The 21,649-nt window shown below is 53.6% G+C and overlaps 8 protein-coding genes across 8 annotated transcripts; 4 read left to right on the top strand and 4 right to left on the bottom strand.

Moving 5' to 3' along the window:
- Positions 1 to 251: 251 nt before the first annotated feature.
- On the top strand, positions 252 to 822 carry M421DRAFT_302 (uncharacterized protein; the record flags this gene model as incomplete). The annotated part of the gene is made up of 3 exons (XM_033589113.1): positions 252 to 332; positions 400 to 432; positions 484 to 822. 3 exons carry the CDS (start codon positions 252 to 254, stop codon positions 820 to 822), a joined length of 453 nt encoding a protein of 150 aa, XP_033454397.1.
- A 1,526-nt stretch (positions 823 to 2,348) lies between these two features.
- M421DRAFT_50914 (uncharacterized protein) lies at positions 2,349 to 5,006 on the bottom strand (the record flags this gene model as incomplete). The annotated part of the gene is made up of 1 exon (XM_033594877.1): positions 2,349 to 5,006. One exon carries the CDS (start codon positions 5,004 to 5,006, stop codon positions 2,349 to 2,351), a length of 2,658 nt encoding a protein of 885 aa, XP_033454396.1.
- Positions 5,007 to 6,971: 1,965 nt separating this feature from the next.
- On the bottom strand, positions 6,972 to 8,219 carry M421DRAFT_415196 (peroxiredoxin-6). Its single transcript, XM_033590606.1, has 2 exons — positions 8,026 to 8,219; positions 6,972 to 7,917 (listed from the first exon to the last, which is right to left on the bottom strand). Exon 2 carries the CDS (start codon positions 7,907 to 7,909, stop codon positions 7,232 to 7,234), a length of 678 nt encoding a protein of 225 aa, XP_033454395.1. The 5' UTR covers positions 7,910 to 7,917; positions 8,026 to 8,219; the 3' UTR covers positions 6,972 to 7,231.
- On the top strand, positions 8,020 to 8,620 carry M421DRAFT_114124 (uncharacterized protein). Its single transcript, XM_033587226.1, has one exon. It carries the CDS (start codon positions 8,078 to 8,080, stop codon positions 8,537 to 8,539), a length of 462 nt encoding a protein of 153 aa, XP_033454394.1. The 5' UTR covers positions 8,020 to 8,077; the 3' UTR covers positions 8,540 to 8,620.
- A 900-nt stretch (positions 8,621 to 9,520) lies between these two features.
- Positions 9,521 to 12,037, top strand: M421DRAFT_415195 (putative MFS transporter). The gene is made up of 3 exons (XM_033590605.1): positions 9,521 to 10,440; positions 10,498 to 11,574; positions 11,628 to 12,037. The coding sequence occupies exons 1-3, from the start codon at positions 9,918 to 9,920 to the stop codon at positions 11,801 to 11,803; spliced, it is 1,776 nt and encodes a 591-aa protein (XP_033454393.1). The 5' UTR covers positions 9,521 to 9,917; the 3' UTR covers positions 11,804 to 12,037.
- A 304-nt stretch (positions 12,038 to 12,341) lies between these two features.
- Positions 12,342 to 14,091, bottom strand: M421DRAFT_415194 (uncharacterized protein). The gene has a single exon (XM_033590604.1). The coding sequence runs from the start codon at positions 13,878 to 13,880 to the stop codon at positions 12,405 to 12,407; it is 1,476 nt and encodes a 491-aa protein (XP_033454392.1). The 5' UTR covers positions 13,881 to 14,091; the 3' UTR covers positions 12,342 to 12,404.
- A 98-nt stretch (positions 14,092 to 14,189) lies between these two features.
- M421DRAFT_415193 (6-phosphogluconolactonase) lies at positions 14,190 to 15,649 on the bottom strand. The gene has a single exon (XM_033590603.1). It carries the CDS (start codon positions 15,372 to 15,374, stop codon positions 14,445 to 14,447), a length of 930 nt encoding a protein of 309 aa, XP_033454391.1. The 5' UTR covers positions 15,375 to 15,649; the 3' UTR covers positions 14,190 to 14,444.
- Positions 15,650 to 17,591: 1,942 nt separating this feature from the next.
- Positions 17,592 to 18,980, top strand: M421DRAFT_415191 (uncharacterized protein). Its single transcript, XM_033590602.1, has one exon. The coding sequence runs from the start codon at positions 18,066 to 18,068 to the stop codon at positions 18,516 to 18,518; it is 453 nt and encodes a 150-aa protein (XP_033454390.1). The 5' UTR covers positions 17,592 to 18,065; the 3' UTR covers positions 18,519 to 18,980.
- Positions 18,981 to 21,649: the final 2,669 nt, after the last annotated feature.

The raw sequence follows: 21,649 nt of genomic DNA, 5'->3' as shown, positions 1-21,649 counted from the left end.
TTCGTAGTCTCACCTTCACCTACCTTACTGAATTTCACTGTGATCTTGAATGTCTAACAGCAGACACTTTAGCGCATATTCTTACGTTCTTTAGTCGCTCCTGCAGGAAGATAAAAGAAGCGCACCGGCCCCCCTTCACTCAACCGTCTCCGACACTTTGCCACGTCCGCTCGACTTCGACAACTACCGAACAGCAGCGCGCAGATCTGTCTCGCACCGCAACAACCACCACAACATCATCTCCACTCAATATGTCCAACCCAAACGACTTGACTTCTCGTGAGATGGAGGTGCTTGCGCTTGCGTGGCAATGCATGGACACCGAGCCCAAGGTGAGTTCTCCGCCCAAGGCCAGCAGATCTTTCGCATGTGCGACGAAACGCTAACCGGCCATGCCAGATCAACACAAAGAAGCTTGCAGAGCTGACCGGCGTACGTAGCGAGCCACGATCTCGTTCCACTGCTTTACTGACAGTTTGCCAGTATACCGAAGGCAGCGCCTCCGTGACCATGGGTAAAATCAAGCGCAAGCTCAAGCTCAAGGCCGCCGGTTCGTCTAGTGTCGTTAATACCCCCAAGAAAGCTGCGACTCCTCATGTACCTCGCACTCCCAAGTCAGCCAAGCGCGGTGCTGCCGAGGCTGTTGCTGGTGGCACTCCCTCTAAGAAGGGCAGGACCAGCAAGCCCGCCAACGACGATGATGACGACGAGGAATTCGGCAAATTCTCGATCAAGAAGGAGGAGGTAAATGACATCAACGCCGGCGCGGACACCTTCCAGGAGACCAGCCACTACGCTGCTATGGGCGGCGATCAAGACTAGGTCTGGAGATGCATTGCCCTGAGCGCAAAGCGGTCACGAGCGGTATTATGAAGTGGATCACGATAGGGCAGCTATAGAGACTGTCCACATGGTGTGCGTCTGGAAGGCAAGAAGGTCAATAGGCATTTGGCGTTGCATTGCATTGGCATGCATATGGTTGTTCTCTTAGATACAAACTAGGGACGTCAAACTTAGATCTACGATCCTCTTTCTTACCTCCATCTTCATTTGCTCACTCTCACCGCTACCGTGAATGTTGTTCCTAAATGTGTCTCCAGCGCTTGGTGCTGTTACCTGCAGCTGGCTCTCACCTCTCCTCCTAGATATAAGAGCTACATCTCCTTATTGTCCGCAAGCTTTCCTTTCAATACTCTCCCGCTCGACACAACTTGATCTCAAAGCAACACCAACCCAGCACACAACCACACAACTCAAGCCCTCGCCCTCAGTCATTATGACCAAAACCATAAACACTATGACTATTCGTGAGAACGAGGTGCTTGCTCTGACCTGGCAATGCTTCGAGGCTGAGCCCAAACTGAGCTCTCAACATTGCAACATGTACCTGAGTCAACTCCGACAAGCATCAGGTCAACATGGACAAAATCGCATCTCTCACAGGCGGTAAGTACCCCATCACCAACACCTCGATGCTCGCCTCCGTATCTGACCATTAAAACTGACTGCCTTTCAAGATCTTTCCCGCCCTTTCTATCGCGCTCTCCATCCAAGAACCATGCTAACAGACCGCAGTCTGTAACATCTCCATGACTCGCCTCCACACCAGCACGACGCCCACCCACCAACTTCCCCATCCCTCGAGTCCTATGGAGCCATAGACTACCCACCACAGTACACAACCGGCTCCGCGCGCTTCACCCTCGGCAAGACCAAGACGAAGCTCAAGGCCATGGCCGCAGGTATCAGCGAGGACAATCCCACGCCGCTTGCGCGCAAAGAAGGGGCGGCAAGAAGCGCGCCGCGAAGGATGTCCAGTGCGATGATGACAAGGAGCAGGCCGAGATTTCCAAGTCGAAAAAGAGGGCTAAAAATACTGTCAAGGGCACGGAGCTGGGTGGCGGGAAGGTCAATAAGATGCTGGGTCTTGGAGGTGGAGAGGATATCAAAATCCAGCCCGAACCGGAGGATGTGGGTTTTGGTTGGGGCGACGGCGGGGATGGTGAGGAGGAGGCAGCATGAGGAGGTCTGAGGGCTCTTTTCTTTACCTACGATGTTGGCGTTCAGCTCGAAAGTGTTCGACACACGAGGGGAGCATGATCGGTAAACCGTGAAACGATAGCTGACGTCTTCAATGATTTGACGAACATGGCGTCATCTGCTCTGATACGGAATACGGACTGAATATGGACGTCTACATCTGGACACGTCGACTTTTGCTCTTGCATATCCCTCTTTGCTATCTACAGAAAGGAAATCTATTAAAAACTTCACAACTCCACTACTCCCATGCATGCTCATATCCGCTTACAACAGCTCTTCTCGCCCCACCCAATCGGTTTCTCATCTCACGTTAACCCCAGTCCCACACCCTCGCCGTTCGCCCTACTCTCGCTAGCATCCCTCCTCTCCCTCACGCTCCTCCCCATCTCCCTAATCCGCCTCCCCTCCATAAGACCCCTCAAGCCACGTTTCTGCAAACCCACAACCGCGCTCTGAACCCCGCTCCACACCTCCCTGTCATTCAGACTGCTTTTGCCATATTCGGAATCACTGGCGCTCGCACTAGTCCCCTCGCTGACCGCGGAGCTAACCTCGTCCTCACTCGGCGATACAGACGTATCGATCCGCAGCGCCCTCAGTCCGGCCGACATACTGCTCTCGCCCTCGATGTGCAGACTAGATCCGTTTGTGCCGTTAAGATTCGTGGAAGACAGGTTGTTGACGCCCATGAACGCGATACCGCTACCGCCTCCTGCGGCCATAGCTGCTGCGTTAAAGACGGCGGCTGTGTTGCGGTTGTCGAGCAGGACGTGCAGGCGTTCAATGATGGCTTCCAGCAGCCCATCGATGTGATAGGGGCGCGCGAGTTGGAGGAGTGAGCATAATATCTGTGGTGTGCAGAGTTGGCTGCTTTGGGGCGGGAGGGAGGATGTGTAGAGGTAGTGGATCAGCGCTTGGAGTGTGAGGTGAGTGTGCGGTAGATAAAGTGTGCGTGGACGCCGTGATGGCGGTTGTGTCGTTGGGTCGGGTGGCGAGAGGGAGTTGTATGCTGTACTTGAGACGGCTGTTGTTTCTGAAGAGGTGATGGTGTTTGCTGTAAGGGTTGTGGCTGCCGAATGGGTGGTGCGGATTGATGGCGTGATAGTTATGCTGGACATGCGAGAGGGGTGGCCGCCTGTGGCTGGACGCAAGGTTGCAGCATCTGCGCTGTCTTTTTCGGCGTTCTGTATGCTTTCGCGGAGGAGTTGGTTGAAGTAAGGGCCCCAGCGTCGTGCGACCATGCGCGAGTTGACTGGTATCCGCTCACCATGTATAGCGAGGAAGTCCATATCTGCCAATTCGCGCATGCCTAACGTGATCTGGCCAAGTTCGATAGCTGGTGGTGATAGTGCCCTGCCACCTGCCAACATATCGAGGCCATCACTCTGTGGTGGAGCGCTAATAGACCCAAATGAGGAGCTTGGCGTGATCTTGCGAGGGTTGTCATACAACCCAAAAGCCTCTAGTTCGACTACGCACATGTTCGAGAAGTTGATCCGTCGATGGTTGTAGTCTTCTACAAGGCTTCGTTTGCGGTTGCCCAGAATCACAAAGCTGTTTCGTCGTTGCCATAACACGCCTCGGTTCCAACTTCCTTGACTGAAGATGTTGCCCCCAGCTTCTATCCGGCCCCAATTTAATGTTCGCAGATCTAGCGCCCATAGTGCGTACTCTTGTTTCGACGATGTCAAGAATGTCCCACTGACGACAAAATGATTGTTGATCACTCCACCATTAGGGAAGCGTAGTCCTGGCGGTGAGAAGTTACCGTTCATTGGCCTCTCAGACAACGACCCGTCTGGATGTCTGACCTGGAGTTCCAGCTTGACGTCCAGGAAATTGTAGTTCGAATAGATGAGCATCGATGATTCGCCGGTTGGATTCGAAGATGGCTCGTCCAATGACCTAGGTTCTCCACGTGTCCCCGCACCTATCTCGTTGGCGGGCATGCTTGTCAAAGGTGATACAACGCTGCGGTACGCGCCGCAACTCCTCCCTAGTGTGCTGGTCGTCGTCCACTTCAAGCTTCTCAGATTGAAGACACTTATTTGTTCGATATAATGGTTCGCGCTGTCTTGTCCACCCACAACTACCATTTCAGCACCTCCATCGCCCTCAAGGTTGATACCTATCGACCCCTGGTTAGGGTTGCCGGATGACGGATTGTGCCTTATAGCTGTCATGGCAGCCCCAGTTGAACTGAAGACAGCAGACGATGGCAGTATTGTCGCGCAATGAGCGTAGCGACCCTGAGGCGCATCATTCGTGCCAACGTGCATCCAGGTCCTCATGGCTGCATCATAGATGTGGACGTCTGACATTACGACGACTTCAGGCTGCGCATCTGCTGGTGTGCCCTGCAAGATCTGGGTTGATTGGTTTGCCGGTGATGTCGCAGGCGACATACCGCCATAACAGACAAGCTTCGTGTCGCCGAGCGCACATACGCTGTGAAAGTATCGCGGAGGTGGTATATCTCCTTTTGTTTCAACCTTTGTCCAGTGGCGCTTGACAAGATCTAATTCATACAGATCGGATGTGAGTTGCGGTCTTGTCCGTGACAGTCTCCTTCCTCCAAACACGTAAAGTTTGTCGCCAAGGATCGTGGTGGTCGCGCCAACCAGGGGATGTGGTTCGCGACCAGTGGTACGATGTACATTACAGACCAGACCAGAGAGCCCTTGAGTTGAACTCGAGGGTGTTGCTAATCCAGCTGTTTGTGCCATCGCTGGCGACGGGGTCATACCCGACCCTGGTGTGCGTGCAGCTGAGGTTGGTGGCCTGTCGGGCCCACCTTCTTGGCTATCTTGTTCATGAAGACTAGTCTGGCTGCTGTTCACGCTTGAGTTGTAGTTTCCGCTGCCACTTCGAGGTCCGCCTGTATACAGCTGTGATGGTGACGGCGCCGATGTTTGTGAATCAATCGTGCTGGTTCGACTTCCGCTGGGCGTCTGTCGGGCCATCCTAATCGGACTCTTGGGCCGGTAGGCAAGAACAGGGATTCTGACCCGGTCAGGTTTGAGAGTACGCTTGATAGGTGACGTAGAATATCGGTGTGTAGGCGTGACCCAATCCGGTATCACGATCTCAACATGCCGGGACCTCAAACTAGAGGAGTCGCCAATTGAACCTCGATTTGGGGAAGGTAAACCGGAGAGGCTGGGGTGGCGACTCGATTCGACAGTCGAAGAGCGAGAAGAGCTGAGTCCAACAGAAGTGCAAGGGCTTTCAGGTGCTACGGAAAGATCATAATCTGGCACGACAATGGGGACGTGCTTTGACCGCGATCGATGCGACGAAGCAGAACTTTGAACAGGAGACAACGAGCCAGATTGGCCGGGCTTCCTGGCCGAATGGGTCCACCGGTACGAACGGATAAGGGAGCCTGCAGTGGACTCGTGAGAATCTCTTCTCTGCGTCGACAAAGCCCGCTTGAGTTTCAATGCTTTTGGCTTCTTCCAAATGGATGAGAGTTCGTTTAGAGGCTCGGTATTGGCCGCTGCGGAAAAAGCGAAAACACCTAGTGGGACGGCCATTGTCAGTGTTTGGTCTACTGGGGTAACCAAAGATCGAAGAATGACATGGAGGATGCAGAGAAACACAGAAAGAGGAGAAAGCCCTAGTTTTCAAGTACCTCAGACGCTCCCAGCTGCAGCGTATCTCCATTGCAGGCCTTGCCGCAAGGTGGATGACCACTAACGAAGCGATGCGCAGCAGAGTTCGAAGCCATCTTTGCAGATTCGGAAATGACACACGTCTGTTGTGCAACTGTTCGGTGGTTGACCAAGGATACAGCTTGCAGCACCAAGCGCCCTGAGGTGTCACAGAGGCTGGTGGAGGGAATATCGAATCTTGCAGTTCCAAGTCGTTCGGACAATATATAGCTCAGCTGAAAGGCCGAGTTTGGAAACCCCTCCAAGACAAAAGGAAAGCACGTGCGCAGGCTTTAATAGGAGTAAGGATGGTGATGGGAGGAAACGAGGGGTTGTGAATGAGATCGCTGGCCTTACCTCAAGAACCTTGCCCTGCACCAGTAGCGGGCGGGGGAAATGCGACAGCCGAACGGTCGACGCGGGCGGAAGGGAAGACGTGTTGCGAACTGGCGCTGTGGAGGCAGCACACCTGGGCAGCGAGGATGAGAAGAGCGAAGAGGCTGTTGGAACCAGTCCAGATGCAGCAAGGGCTCTCGGCGTGAGCTGTTGTCCTTCCGTCCTGCCACTCCTTGCACCAGGTTCCAGCTGAAAAGAAGAGGCTGAAATATCGACAAAAAGTGCGCTCAAGGCACCAAAGGTATAACGGCAACGCTTGAGCGATATGACAGTAAGCGGAGTAAGTTCAATGCGGGTCTTAAATTAGTCCCCGTCAAGCTGCTGGTGTGCGCCGTCGCGTGGTCTGGCCTGCGCTAAGATCAGCTCGTCTCCGAGCGGCCAGTAGACGTACTACTACAACTGACACTTCTCGAAAAGAGTGCGATCGAAGATGGCGCGCTTGCGTTGCTATTGGGCTGTTGCAGCACAAGACAGGAACCAGGTGTGTTTTGTTTCGCTTGGAGTCTGCCGACTGGGCCGACTTAAGCCTATCTCCTTGGTGGCCGCAGACTGCCGCACAAGTCAACGACGCGAGTGCAGGCTGCGTTGTCCAATCTGCCTTGGTACCTGCTTCAAATGTCTGTCAACTACCACCTGCCCTGCAGGTACTCGCGCGGCATTATAGCGAATCAAGAGCTAGAAGAATGCATTGCGGACCTATCAGCACATCGAGTCCGACATAGGCTCCCTGAAGAAACGTGTGGACAGCGGTAACCCTGGAATATCTGGAATAGTAAACATCGCATGTCAAGACCTACACAGTACGCGTCAACGCCGCGTCTGCGAAGCTCCTTATTTAGACATCGACATGGACCTTAAGCAAACATGCATTGAAATGAGCAGGGGTCATTAATGGTTTTTATTATGCCGAGCGTTTCAGCCCTACGAAGTAAATCGAGTCCACGAACATCTACAAAATCGGATGCCCAAAAACACCCCACTTCAATCGGAAGGCACAAGGTCTAGTTATTAGAGCCAGCCCTTTCAGGTAACAGCCCAAAATTGAGCTCGCCATCTACGATGCCCGATGCTTGTATTCTCCGTATCTACTCCGAGAGCTTCATGCAGCTCCCGCAGTGCCCACCGGTCAGTTGAGACGTTCATGCGGCAGTGGTCTTCTCCTTGGGGAGAGGAGTGAATCGGAGGTAGGGCTTAACAATCCTGAAGTCAGGGAAGAGAGTCTTAGCCTCCTCGTTCTTGACGCCAGGGTGGACAATGACATCGTCACCAGGGACCCAGTTGATGGGGGTGGTGATCCTGTGCTTATCGCCGGTCTGCAGGCTGTCGAGGACACGAAGGACCTCAGCAGTGTTGCGGCCAGTGGAGGCGGGGTAAGAGAGGATGAGACGGATGGTCTTCTTGGGGTCGATGATGAAGACAGAGCGGATGGTGAACGCAATGCCCTTAGAATCAACGTTGGTGGCATCCTGGTGGTCGATCATGTCGTAGGCAAGTGCGACCTTGCGCTCCTTGTCACCAATGATGGGGAACTTCAGCTGAGAGCCGGAGATCTCATCAATGTCCTTAATCCAACCCTCATGACTGTCAATGGTGTTGGCAGAGAGACCAATGAGCTTTGCGCCGCGCTTGGTGAACTCAGGCTCAAGCTTGGCGAAAGCACCAAGCTCGGTAGTGCAGACGGGTGTGTAGTCCTCGGGGTGGGAGAAGAGAATGACCCAGTTGTCACCGATGAATTCGTGGAAGTCGATAGGGCCCTGTGTGGTCTCGGCCTTGAAGTTGGGAGCAGTGCTGCCCAGACGGATAGTCTCGTTAGACATTTTGTGGTCTGTTCAGCCTCGTCAGATCTGTCCAAACACTGCAAACATGAGGGGTAGCGGGGTAGCGCGGGGTGACATTGGAGCTTCAACTGAGCACTACAGGGGGCAATCCTTACATGAAATGTGAGTGTGTCTTGAAGACGGGTATCTGAAAATGCAATCGTTGCGATGAAAATAGCAAGCAGGAGTTGGAGGGGCAGTGAGGCGCTCTTACGCTTTTCTAAGACCCTCTGCAGCGAAGCTCAAAGACCGAACGCAGCTAGCGGGCATTGCGCAATACTCACGTGTTGGCCATACAAGAGAATTTCTGCCATCATACATCCCACATCGAGCTGCGTTGGGCCAATCCCTCATTCCGCATCTAGGGCGGTGTCAAATTGCCAATGGTATGCCCCCCAATGCCCAGAGCACGAGATGGTGCGGACACGTTGGAACAGCAGACTGGACTCGCGCGATTTGAGGCCATCATGGTGCCTTCAGCTTCTGCGCGCTCCAGGCACAGCCCGACGTCGCGTGTCGACTATTGTGAAGCCTGCTCGGAGTCCGAGAGTTTGTCGTTGGTGGGCGCCGTTGATCAAGACCGTATTAACGTACCATCAGCGGTATGCCGCTGACTGTCGATACGTTTGACAACCAAGCGCGGCTCCTGAGAACTCTACTCACAGACCAAGAAAGATACACACGATAATCTGGATGTTCCAACTGTCCCAACCTCGGAACAAGACTATCTGAGTCTCTTGGGGTGTTTTCGACAACCTGCTTTCCTAACACACATTGGTGGCATTCGTTGAGATGCAAGAATCAATCGTTGTCGGTGACAATCTTTTGAAGAAAATCTCGGTAGTCTGTCTGAGTATGTCACAGACGATACCTAGGCAGTCGCGACTGGATGAAGCCGACAGCCACGTAGCGAATGTGAAGTCTCAGAGGCGGCAGTCACTGCGAAGTGTACGCAATGATCGAACCTCCGCAGCACTCAACCGCGAACAAGAGAAATAGATTTATCTAGCTACGGTCTCTCACTCTGTAAATCATTTCGAAAGGGTAAGATCGGAGTTAGGCGTTAGCAAGCGCTCCATTTGCAAGCAGCGAGGGGGTTTGCGTCAGCCTTCGGCAGCGCGGCAGTATCCGCAGTCAGTAGACGCTGATCGCCACTGTATTCGTGGGTTGCTCAAGTTACATGTACAGGTCTTAGGGTAGGCTGACAGTACAATCGTGAGCTCGAATGCGACACCCAAGAAGTGATTGCCATTCGCTATAAGTCCATAGTGGCCAGCATTAATGGTCGCACAGCAGACGCACATGGGCTCACGTCAAGGGCTATGCCTCTGCATTGCACCAAACTCTCTCCAGCTTGTGAGCTCTACCGTCTACTCCGCATGACTCATCAACTGCGTTTACCTTCCTCTCTTTTCGAACCACAAGCTCCTGGTTTTGTGCATGCTCGCGGGAATAAAGCGGGATGACAGTAAATGGCGTCCTGGCGTCTCCCCACAGCGCTTGGGGAGCTAACGTTAGATCATAATCCGAAGCCCGAGTGATCTCCACTGCCCAGGAACACTTGCCTCCATGCTCCCTGCCTCGCGCACGCAAGCTGAGAGCAGCCCACCGCTCTTTCAACGACAGTATTTGCAGCAGAGTCATAGCGACGAATGCTCCGATTCGTCAGAAGTAACGTAAGAGCGTTTAGCTGCTCTCCACTCAACGAGCGTGCAGCCAGCCTCAGCCAATGTTATTCCCGACAACTATCAGACTTCTCTACCAGCGGCCCGGATCTGTTGAAACCAGCAGTAACTCCGGATAAAGCTTGAGCTTGCTTGGTTTAATCGACTCGCGGATGCCCAGCTTTTCTTTACGGGTGGGTTCTTCTGGGCTGTTGGGACTATGAAGCTCTAGATCTTGATCTCATCATCATTCCCACAACTTGGCTCGAAATCACCTTTACTCATTTCCTCGAACCTCAGCTAAACTTTGACAAAGAAGACGCCTTGGGCACGTAGATGGTAACATGTCGGCCAGCCCAGAGATCGCATTGCCGAAGGACTCAGAGTTGGGAGTCGAGACACTAATTTGCAGTCCGGAAATAACGACCTTCCCTGTGGACAACTTCCGACGAAGTTCTGACCCCGCTTTCAGCAGCAGCAAAGATCTGGAGAGAGGAAGTTACAATGAGCAGGAGGAGGATGTGACAGACAGCGCGGTTCCTGTTGATCTCAGTGATGGGGAAATTGTTTGGCGATATCTGACTTTTGAGATGGAGGTTCCACATCCGACAAGCTTGCATCCGTCAAAACGTATGACGACGGGTGGCGAACATTGCCCACCTCCAGAGTCGCCAGACCTTGTCAAGTACACAAACCCGTTCGATTGGACTGAGAAGAGAAAGAACTTCACAATATGGGTTGCGTGTGCCATCACAGCTCTGACAGCCTATGCGGCTGGATCGTACACCCCCGGTGTTGCGCAAATGTCGGCTGAATGGGGCGTTAGCAATGTTGCCATCCTGGTTGGTATCACAACCTTTACCACAGGTATGTGACCAGGTGTTATTGAGCGGCACATTGAGAGCATGTCTAATGTTTGTACAGGTTTTGGTGTCGCACCCATGGTGTTGGCTCCATTCTCCGAGATCAATGGCCGTCGCCCAGTGTTTATCGCTTCCGGCATCCTGTTCGTTATCTGTCAACTATGCACGGGCTTTACACAGTCATACGCAGGCATGCTCGTCGTTCGTTTCTTAGTCGGTGTGGGAGGCTCTACGTTCTCGACCATGGTGGGCGGTGTCGTCTCTGATATATATCACGCCGACAGCCGCAACACGCCGATGGCCCTTTTCTCTGGCGCTGCGCTATTTGGAACAGGCTGGGGCCCCTTGGTGTCTGGCTTCATTGCACAGAATCTGTCGTGGAGATGGATTTTCTATATTCAGACCATGGCGGCTGCTGTGATGGTTGTCTTCATCTGCATTATCTTCAAGGAGACACGAGGCTCCGTGCTCCTCTCACATAAAGCTAAAGCTTTGAACAAGTGGTACGATGAGCGCGAAGCAGCAGGCTACTACGGCTTCAACATTCCGGATACCGAGAAGCCGGAGATCATGGTCTCGCAGCGAATCCGGTGGAAGGTCAAATCCGACGAGGAGCGCGCCTCGCTCAAGACCATGATCAGCGTATCCTTGTACCGACCATTCCACCTTCTTTTCACTGAGCCTGTCGTCTTCTGGTTCTCGCTATGGGTCGCTTTCTCGTGGGCTGTCCTGTATCTGACACTCGCCGCCATCCCACTCGTCTTTCAGAGAAACCACGGCTTCTCTCTGCAGCAGTCCAATGCCGTCTTCGCAGCAATGTGCGTAGGCGCAATCATCGCCAGCGCTCTCTCTATCTACCAAGAAAGGATCGCCCGCAAGGCTGGCAAGTTCACCAACACCCCAGAAGATCGGCTTTACTTTGCATGTGTGGAGAGCGCATGTCTGCCCATTGGCCTGTTCATGTTCGGTTGGACGAGCTCAGGCAGCATCCACTGGGTCGTACCAGCAATTGCCATCTCAATTGCCACTATCGGCATCTTCACCGTCTACCTCTGCGTGTTCAACTATCTCGCGGATACATACCACCGCTACGCCAGTTCAGCACTCGCGGCTCAGTCGTTCTGCAGAAACATCCTGGGTATGGTTTATGCCGATAGATCCTACACAGGAGCATTGCTAACATGGGTATAGGTGGTGTCTTCCCTCTCGTCACAACTCAAATGTACAACGACCTGGGGTTCGGGCCGGCAAGCAGCTTGCTCGGAGGCATTGCTACTCTACTCACAGTGGTTCCGTGGATTCTAGTCTTCTATGGTCCGAGAATAAGAGCGAGAAGCAAGTTCGCGAGTGAGATAATGAACACATGAGTAGGCGATCGATGTCGCTGTGAGGCCACAGATGTAGACTTCAAAAGTAATATATTCTTTGCACAGAAGAACGTCACAGCCGTCATCATGAGGGTTCACGTTTCTGTCATTAGACGAACACCTTGGCTTTTCACTCGAGCATACTTTCGCGTGAAATCACCTTGAGATAGCTTATGACATGATTGTTTGAACACAGACTCGGAAGCCTGGCATTCCAAAGTGAGTCTATTGTCGACGCAAACTAAGAACAATATTTCTGTCCCAATCATCAAAGTCCATCGCTTCTACACGCTTGGGGTTAACAAAGTTAGTTTCAATGTCATCAGGGTCGATCATGAGGCGTGCAGCACATCGTTCATCTCATCAGGAGGTATTCTATCGCGCCATTTACAGTACAATGTCTGCGATTGGAAGTGTAAATCGTGGGGTCTAAGAGCTGCATGATGCGGAGATTGGCCTCGAGAGATTGAAGCTGAAAAGGTCGGCATTACTTTCAAGAACATAGTCGCTCTCAAGGCGCACTATGACAGGATGTGGAGGAATGTAGATGGTGTTACTATTTGCCGGCTATATTGAGCGTCACGATCAAGGTCCTAGAGGCTTACATGCGCCAGGCTGGCGTCTCACCGACAGCGAAGGAGCCAACATCCGCTGCGATACCCTGCAGTCTCGTCTCCACCCATTCCTTCTCCTTCTCCACAACATCTACTTCGATAGTCTGCATGGTCCTCAGCTCTTCCAGTAGCCCATCAAGCAAACTCTCACAGCAACTAACAATAGTCGCAATACTCGACCCAGCACCGGGCTGAGCCAATCCGCTCATATCCCGTGCAAAGCAAGTCAGCTTGCGCATGAGCGCCGCATTCTCCGATTGCCACTCATCCCCCAGCCCCTCAATCGATCCCATGTCGCCCTCTACCCGGTCCTGTCGCGCTGCACGCACCTCCTCGACCCACAACACCCACTGCTCGAAAGCAGCGACGTGCCGCTGGAACCGGCCGCCATTTTGCGTCAAGGAAGGAAGTTCGTGCAGTGGGCCAGAGAGGACTTGGATGTGCTTGACTAAGCTGCCCGATGCTTTGCCCCCGGTCCATTCAAGGAGGGCCTGCAGGTTCTTCTGCTCTTGACTGGAGCGCTCGCGCTCGAGCATCACTTGGTACATGCTGGAGACTTCATCGAACTTGGTACGTAATGTGCGTTTGGCACTTGCCTCCCACTGTTTGCTGACTTCTGCGGCGTCTGAGTGGAGGAGGTGCAACTGCAAGAGATCCATTTGCAGAGTGATGAGCTCAGGTGATAGACTGTTGTTTGTCGTGACTGGGGCTGGATGGAGGAATGTTGAGGTTGGTGCTTTGCCTGTCTTGCGCGGTGTGAAGTGTTGCTGCAGCGTACTAAATGCAGGCCTGGCGGGAGCTTTCTTGGGCTCTTCGTTGACCGGTTCTCTAGGTTTTGGTGGCGGAGCCATGGTTCTCGTGTGTGGAGGAGCAGCCTCATCAGGCTTTGTTGCTGCTCTGGGTCGCAAACCACTATTCGATGCACCGGGCCTTGTCTTGACACTTTCTGACCGGCTCAGCCCAGCAAGACGCGTGGAGACCCTTGCAGTTGCAGATTCTGGCTGTGACGAACCACTGCTGGCCGATGTGGCAATATTGGAGGGGATGTGCACAGATTTTGGCCTCTCCGCAGTAGTCCTCGGTCTTGTTGTATTGCTCCTATTCAGTGTTACAATGCTGGTGGATTGGGTGCGCAAGTGAGACGCGGCAGGCGCAGAAGGACTGAATTGCGTTGGAGCAGCTGGTCTGCGTAACGATTGTGCTCGCCCAAGTCCTCCTGTCGACGATGCTGCAGAAAGTTTGTTCAATAGGCTGGGTGGCCGCATTGATTGTGATGTTGCCGGTTTCTCGACTCCGGTGGTCTTCTCTGTTATGAGTGCTCCTGTCTGATATGTGGAACGTGGTCGAAGTCGTCCCAGCCTTGAACCAGTCACAGAGTTGCCGCGAGTCAAAGGTATCGAAGCTGATGATTTCGGGGATTCAGGAGCACTCATGTTGGAGTGGCTATTATCTGTAAGTTCCATTATGGATCCTGGGCATGCAATTGTCCTGATAGTGGAGGTCGGCGTTCCAGGTTGCGGCAGGAGACTGCGGCGCTTTGGCCGGACGCTGCTCCGACTTGATGAGGGTGAGGTTTCACTGAGGCTGTCGCCGTGATGTTGATCCATCGCATCTGCGATAGGCCAAGGGCTACAAAAGAGGTATAGGTCAATGCCTGATGTGATTGTAGTGGCTCATGCTTCACGCGCTCGTGCATGTGAAACAAACAAGGCGGGCAGTTGCTAGGCGGGCTTACTCATCACGGCGCACAGACACTCTTGCACAAGCAATGACTGCAGATGATCAAAGTGGAAGGTATATTGAACGAAAGGTTTCATGATCTATTCGTATCGAACCTGCGAGCGAGTGGCCCAATGCTTACTTCGAGAGGCGACCTCCGCACGCCGTGGTAAGTCTACATCGCGAAAGCACAAACGAAAGCTCTGAAGGTACCTATCAAAGGCTTACAGCATGCAGAGTGAACGACTTTCCAATCTCGATCCGAAGAAAGCAAGGGACTGATATGCACGAATAAAGTGGTCCGCAACCTACAGGCTGCCGCGGCGAGACGGGAATGCTACGCCATCAATGGCGGGGTAGTCGACGAACCAGCTGACTCGCCCTTCGCCCTTGTGGTTGACCAGACCGCACGGCAGCTGGTGTCCCTCGTCTGAGTCAAAGATCTGTTTCATGATGTCTTTCTTGCCGGCGCCTGTTGCTACGAAGGCGATCTGAAGGCCAGCCTGCGCGACAGGTAGGGAGATGGTGATGCGTTTGGGCGGGGGTTTGGGTGAATCGGTGATGTACAGGACCCAAGCATCTTCTTCCCGCAGGAGGTCAGAGCCGGGGAACAGGCTGCAGGTATGGCCGTCTGGCCCACAGCCTAGCAGAAGTAGGTCGAAGAGGGGCAGTTTGACGCTGTCTCGTGCAGCGAACACGCTCACAAGCGTCTTCTCGTACTGGTCAGCCAGTTCTTGAACGTCGTCCAGGTACTTGGTGTCGATTGGGTAGACCTTGGGTGTGCCTAGCGCGGACGGGATCTTGTCCAACAGCTCCTCCTTCACAAGCCTGTGGTTGCTGTCTTCGTGGTCGAGGGGCACGGCGCGCTCGTCAGCGTAGAAGATTTCCCACTTGTCGAACTGTGGCTTTCCTTCGCCGTTGGTCTCCTTCAGCAGCGCCTGCGCAAGGGTCTTCGGCAAAGAGCCTCCCGAGACTGCGACGCGAAAAACATTGTGGCGCTTGATCGCGGTATTCTGCGCGTCCAGCACGTAGGTGCGTAGGCTCGGAGCGAGCTCGTCGACGTTCTTAAAGGCGTATAGATTTGGTGGCTTTCCCATTTTGGCGACGCGAGGTGGTGTGGTGTGATTTTTGGGGGACGAGGTGGAGGGGTTGTGGCAGGACAAGCAGCAAGCGGCCGTTGGCGGGGCGGGCGGATTCTCACGATAGTGACGTATCGTGCAGACCTCAACCAGGCCCATATGTGGGATGGAAACCCTTCGAACCGGCCTGTGCGTCCTCTCAACCAGGCGGCGCAATGACTGTCAAATTGGAGGCCCGCGACCGCCGCCTGCCTGATTGCCACGGGCAATTGGGCCGACACGAGCGTTTGCATATGCCTGCCCGATGTGCTACCGCGCATTGCGCCAGAGCCTGATGCCTGAGGCCGCTCAACAACGACATGGCGACTTGAGGAGATAGGGAGCAGCGTCAGGAGAGGCATAGGCCGAGTACAAGTACTCAATGGCCACGCACTTGCATGTGTGCACCGTGCACATGATCGAATCGCACGCTTCCAGATGTTCACCTGAGCTCAGCTCGCGGTAGCGCAGCGCTTCCAGATACCTGCGCTAGTCTCAACAGCGCAGCAACACGAGCATCACATTCCACAGCCGTGCAACTGGGATAGGAACAACAAATAGGTACCTAGTACGTCGCAGCAAGTCACTGGTAAGGCTTGAGGGTCCACCTGGGTGAAGAGGATGAATGTTTCGCTTGCTTCATATGTCCGGCTGACATGTGTAAGCCTTGTTGTCACTTGGTGTTATCGTTCTCAAGAATACACTCAAACCCTTCTTACACATCATTCTGTTGGAAAATCTTACATCTAGATCAACCCAAAAAGGTAAATAAAAAGTGCCCAGCTCAACATGGACGGGCTCAAGGCGTCAAAGGAGGTGAACGACCGCTTGCGGGCAGTAAGCAGCAAATGTTGATGATTAGGAGAACATCGAGTCCTTTGAGGTGACCGGCTTTGCAGGCTTTTGACTTTCCCATGCGCCTTGTCGTCCCTCTGACCTGAGCGTACGATCCACGGGGTCGCCGTACATTTGCCACCGTTGCGTATGCATGTAATCATCCCTACACAGAGGTCTGCCGCGTATGAACATGTCCGTTAAACGCTCAACAGCCGTCTACCGTTGCAGCGGAGAGATGGGTCCCGTCCGGTTGTTGGTGCTGCTGTTGGGGTGGGTCGGTCTTTCTGACAACAAAGAGAAAGTTTATCGTTTGGTACACCTGTTCCCTACGCGAGGTTGAATGCGGGGAATTGAACCGCAGAGCAACCGGCTCCACTTTGGCTCAAGGCAACATAACGATCTGAGGCTTATCAAGTGAGCATGATACGCAGAGTCGGGAGGGGTTGTTACATAAAAACCGTATATCGTACGATCTCATGGCAAAAGTCTAGACAGATCTTCACAAGAACCTTCCTTGGAAATCGCCGCTCGCTATGCAAAGCGGCGTCTGCGGCAGCTAGGAAGCATCTCCGGTCCTTCTGGCAGCTGCCGTAAGCTGAAGCGCTCTGTGCATCTTTGGGTGTATCGGAGCTTCGATCTGGGCGCCTTTCCACTGCACCGGACGCAAAGACGGGCACCGTGACAGTTGTAGAGTTCAGCTGCGGTTGCAGACTTAGTCCACTGTCACCAGCCCCAGCTTGTGAGGCGCTGGTCCAGAGCCGCCACACCTTACGAGCCACCACGAGTGATGTCTACACGATCCTCTTGTCATTCACAGCCCGCAATGCCTACGTATCTGCGACATCCGTCCGGAGTGCTGGACTTGAGCGCATTCTCACGCAGGATCGATTAAGAGCTGATGCCCTGATGAGGTGAAGGCTGGCGTAGCTCGGTAGAACTTACGCTGGTGCAAGCTGTCCTAACTAAGAGATCGTGTTTTAGTGATGCAAACAGCTGTCTTCCCTTGGCGCTAGTCTCTGGACAGGGTGGTGGCAAACCCGAGATTCCAATTCCGGATGTTCAATGCCAGCATTCGAACTGTGGTCTCTCGCATACCACAACTGGTTGCCTATGCCGGTGTTGGCTCAGCGTGTGTTGGCTCAGCGTTGGTGTCGCCGTGAACGTTGGGTTTGTGTCTTGCGTTCTAGAATGGCCGGCCTCTCCATCCCAGCGGTGCGGCCCGTCTAGACAGCAAACCACTCGCTGCAGGTCACGGGCCCGCAAACAGAACAGCAAATTGTCGCGGGGTCTGGCATGCGTTTACATTGCTCAATCAATGTAAGGGGCGTTGCGGTTGCTGAGGAGATGAAACTCGGTGGCCGGAAGCTGGAGGTTATGCAGAGACGCGTTGGCAGGCTTGGGTGCTGCAAGAGTGCCTAATCTGAGGCAGCCCAAGCGTTTAATAAGACTCATCATTCGGCTCATGGGTTGAATTGCGGCCACAGAACTCGCAAGCTGTGTGGCTGCCCAGCAACGTAGACGATGGCTGTGCTGTTGGATGCGAAGTCAGCAAAACACATCACCACGACCGGTGTCTGGGGCGCGCAGGTAGCCTGCGTGAGCCCTTGCAGCTGCACCCGAGCCTCCGCGTTGTGGGCAGGAGAGTTGACAGATGGCTGATGAGTGGGGACTCCCTGGCTGGATCGCGCCTTCTGTCTAGGATCGAGCCGGGATGGTCTTTCCAAAACCCCGAAGGCAGAAACTGCGCACCCCAGCGCCCGGGAGATCAGGGCACGTTGCGAGCCAATCAGCTGAGCAACATGGGTCACGCCTTCCGTCGCTTGCGATTGGTCACCCAGCTGAATCGCACCGATGCTCGATCGCAACGCCCTTGTGTCCCTATATCAAGTTGCTCCGCCGTTGGCGTTCTAGCAATAACAGGTCGGCCTGATCACCAAGCCCCCGTCATACACAACGAACAGCCGCGCAGGCATAATGAACGATCTGCACCCCTTTGGACCTCCATCCATCTGCTACTTTACCTTGCCTGTGTCCACTTCACATTATTCCGACGAAACACCTCAACCATCACCTCAACCTGTCTTCTCCTCAGCTACATGGGCCAGTCCTACCAATCCACTCTTAGCACATAGATCACTACATATGGCGGGCCCCACCGTCGACGCTTCACGGCTTTTGCAACTGCAAACCCAGGCTGCCCACCGCCCTTCGACACAGCCACTCCAGCCCAAAGGCAGCCCTTCGCCAAGCAACTCAGATTCTAGCATGTCGTCGCAGCGTAGCAGCATCTCCATGTCGCTGTCAAACCCACTCTGCTGCTGCCGCTGTCGCCGCGAGTCCCACGGCCATTCAGGCACGTTCCAATTTGGCACCAACCTCTACTACTGCAGTCATTGCGCCAAGATGGTCGGTTACAGCGCTGGTTGAAAGACCAATTTCTTCGGTTGTTGTGACCAGCAACAATCTCTAATTGGACGATATCACTATAACGGCTTTCGGTCGACCAGCCCAGTGTCTCCACCCGACTTTGGTCAACACCTTGACCATCACGCCACCCAGTACACATAGCATCATTGCTACCACCGGCGCACTATCGTCTCATCCTGCAGTCCACTTTCAGACAGTGGAAAAAGAATTGAGAATTCATTAGCCTCAATCAGCGCAAGATTACGAGCATGGAACATCGCACCAGGTGTTATGGAAGGTCACATGCACAGGATGCAGCGAGAAGAGCCGCTTTTAGGTGGTCCAAGAGGTGGATGAAAGCAGGTCTTCACACCATGATCGCTCGGGCAGCTTGGAGTTTTCGTCAGCTTGAGATATGATACCCGTCGCTTCGAGTGTCTCTACTTGATCCGTATTTTCATGCCCAATTAATGAATTCATTTCACAACCACACACCGCCTTCATGATGCCCAAGTGATTGCATTGCGTGAGGCCGAAGATACTCTACCCTAATCTTTATATATTGCACTCATCTTCCATACATGTACCTGACTCGTGTTGTCGATGACCTGTCGCCGACGATCTTCGGATTTGTGACTCCCGCACCATTAGGGCTAACCACCGCAAGCTTGACAGCAATCTTATCTGGAGAAGCAAATACGATGTCCTCAAGAGGGCCTGGAGTGCGTCTCTTAGTAGCGAAGCGTTCAATACCTAGTCGCGCAAGTCTTCCATCCATCCCGAGTATTATTATTCCCAGCCTGAACCTGCATCATGCAAAACTCAATCAAAGGAAAACTTTAGCCGCAAACATGTGCGATAACAGCCACCGATCCCAAGAGTACGGCACTTGCGGCAGCAGCTGCCAGTCCGTATCTAATCTTGTGTGTGACCCACAAGGCCCGTGGTGTTTGACCCTGACCTGTAGCTGCCGATGCACTTTCAAAAGTCGATGCAGTTGTACCCGGTAAACGTGTGCCGAGCTAGGCTCGGTGCTACTAAGTGTGCTAGCCATTTGGAGTCAAGGCCTGTCGATCAGCTCGCGCACCGTCAGTCAGGTCGTTCGTCAGGGTCCAAAGTGGCTTGGGCGCCGACTGAAAAGTCGATGAAGGCGCAATTTCCGAGATGCGTAAACAGAGTCCAAATTTCCACGGAGCGCGTGGACGAGATGAAGCTGGTGATTCAGAACCCCATAGCCCACGCGGATGCGAGCACGGTTGAGCCTTGAACGGCGATACGATCTTGTGCAGGGCCTCGCTCCGGTGAAACGTTTGGGCGGACTTGGAGCGGCCTTGGGATGTGGCGAGTGAACGCATCGTAGAACCACGGCGCTAGGGTGTCGCATCGATAACACACCTCGATGCCGATGCGTGGGGCGAAAACGCATCCAGCGTGTTTCAACGTCGCTCAACGCTGTGTGTCCACTGATGTAATCGATGCAAAAGTCTCAATCTCCATCATGCCATCGGCCCTCAACTGAGATCTCGACAGTCTCACATCAAACCCACCCCTCTTTCCCAAGTGAGATCAAACCTTCTCCCCCGTCTCCGCATGTCATGTGCCAACGACTAATTGATCATTTCAGTCCTAGCTCTTAGCCCCTGTCCAATCGCCGCGAACTGTCAAAAGCCCATCGACGATGCTGTCCTGGATCGAAAATCTCCCGCTTTGTGGAGTGTCAGACATCGCACGCCTCCAAGCAGCAACCCTGCCCGGATGAGCCGTAACTTTGGCGCGATACGCAGAGGCACTTGTGATGCAGAAACATTGGCCGCGTCGAATAAGAAAGTTAAGGCGGCCTTCAATGTGGATCTGTAGGATACGCGTCGACCCGCCTGCTAAATGTGCATCTAGGTAGTTAGCCAATCGAGATGTTCGTGTTCCACCTTCGATGGGGTTTTCATCAAGATGGAAATGGCGTGGAAAAACGTCTCCCGTAGTGCAGATCTGTAACGGTGTGCTCCTTCAAACGTGATGACATCATCGTCTCTGGTCAGGACACACATCCACGTGTGCGGTCTCGATGCGGCTTTCAGTGGGTTATGGGATCGCACGATGAAGGCGCGGTGGTGTCTTGAACGTTGCCCCTCCGCAGTTTAGAGTGCCTTAGAACGACTAAAAACAGATCTCACGATATCCGCCACCGCACCTGCCAAATCTAGTGGCTCGCTGTCTCCGCACGCCTCGCTGCATCGGTCGCATCGGTCGACTGACTTTGCACACGCCTTGCAAGCGTGACACTCCGCGGATCTGGGTCCCAATAAGGCTCTTAAAGGATCTGCTAGCGACCGGAAGCCGTTCCTCCCCTGTACTCGAATTTACGAGGGAATCCTCCGCCAATGTATTTGCGATGAAGCGCCTGGCAAAGACTCGAGAGTCAAGTTTCCTCCGACAAATGCGCTTGGCAGACCTTGGATGCGCTTACAAAGAATGCTGCTTTAACTATTGAACTCGCACAGTTGTAACAAGAACATATCAACCACCGGAGGTGTCCCGTGAGAATGTCACAGGGCACTGAGGGCTGTCGACCGGTGTTGCATGAGACGGCGACCATCGTGTATTCAGTCGAGCATCCGCGTTCCGGGAACGAGTACAACGCGCTAGCAGACAGGCGAGGAATCAAATGGCTCGTGCGCGATCGCGTCCCCACCAACACATGCAACACCCATACTTCTCTATAGTAAACAACCCACCACAATGCCTGCAGAGTCAATTGCGCGTCGCAAAAAGTTCAAACATAAGCAGTATAACCTTATCCGACCTTCAAAAATAAATCGCCCTGAGCTGAGCAAGATTGAGCGCGCGTTCGCGGTAGGTGCTCTCACTGCTACATGAGGCGACTATGCCAACCAATGCGACCTTGCAATGCTTTGTGGGACGAAATATTATATGAGAACGATCTGAGACGTGAGAGAAGTCGGATGTTGACGCAACAACAAAAGGACGCGATTATCCACATCACCGTCAACCCACGCGACTCACGTGAGCAAGAGAGCTGGCAGGCTATTGCAAATGGCAATTTCAAAGACGTTGTACCAGAAATAAGCGTGACAACGTTTGAAAACGTCATGTACGAGGCAGGCTACGCGCGTCGCCGTCCAGGTTGGAAACCG

Source organism: Didymella exigua (assembly GCF_010094145.1).
Source record: "Didymella exigua CBS 183.55 unplaced genomic scaffold M421scaffold_1, whole genome shotgun sequence".
Classification (NCBI taxonomy): domain Eukaryota; kingdom Fungi; phylum Ascomycota; class Dothideomycetes; order Pleosporales; family Didymellaceae; genus Didymella; species Didymella exigua.
This window is presented reverse-complemented; position numbering and strand designations above follow the sequence as displayed.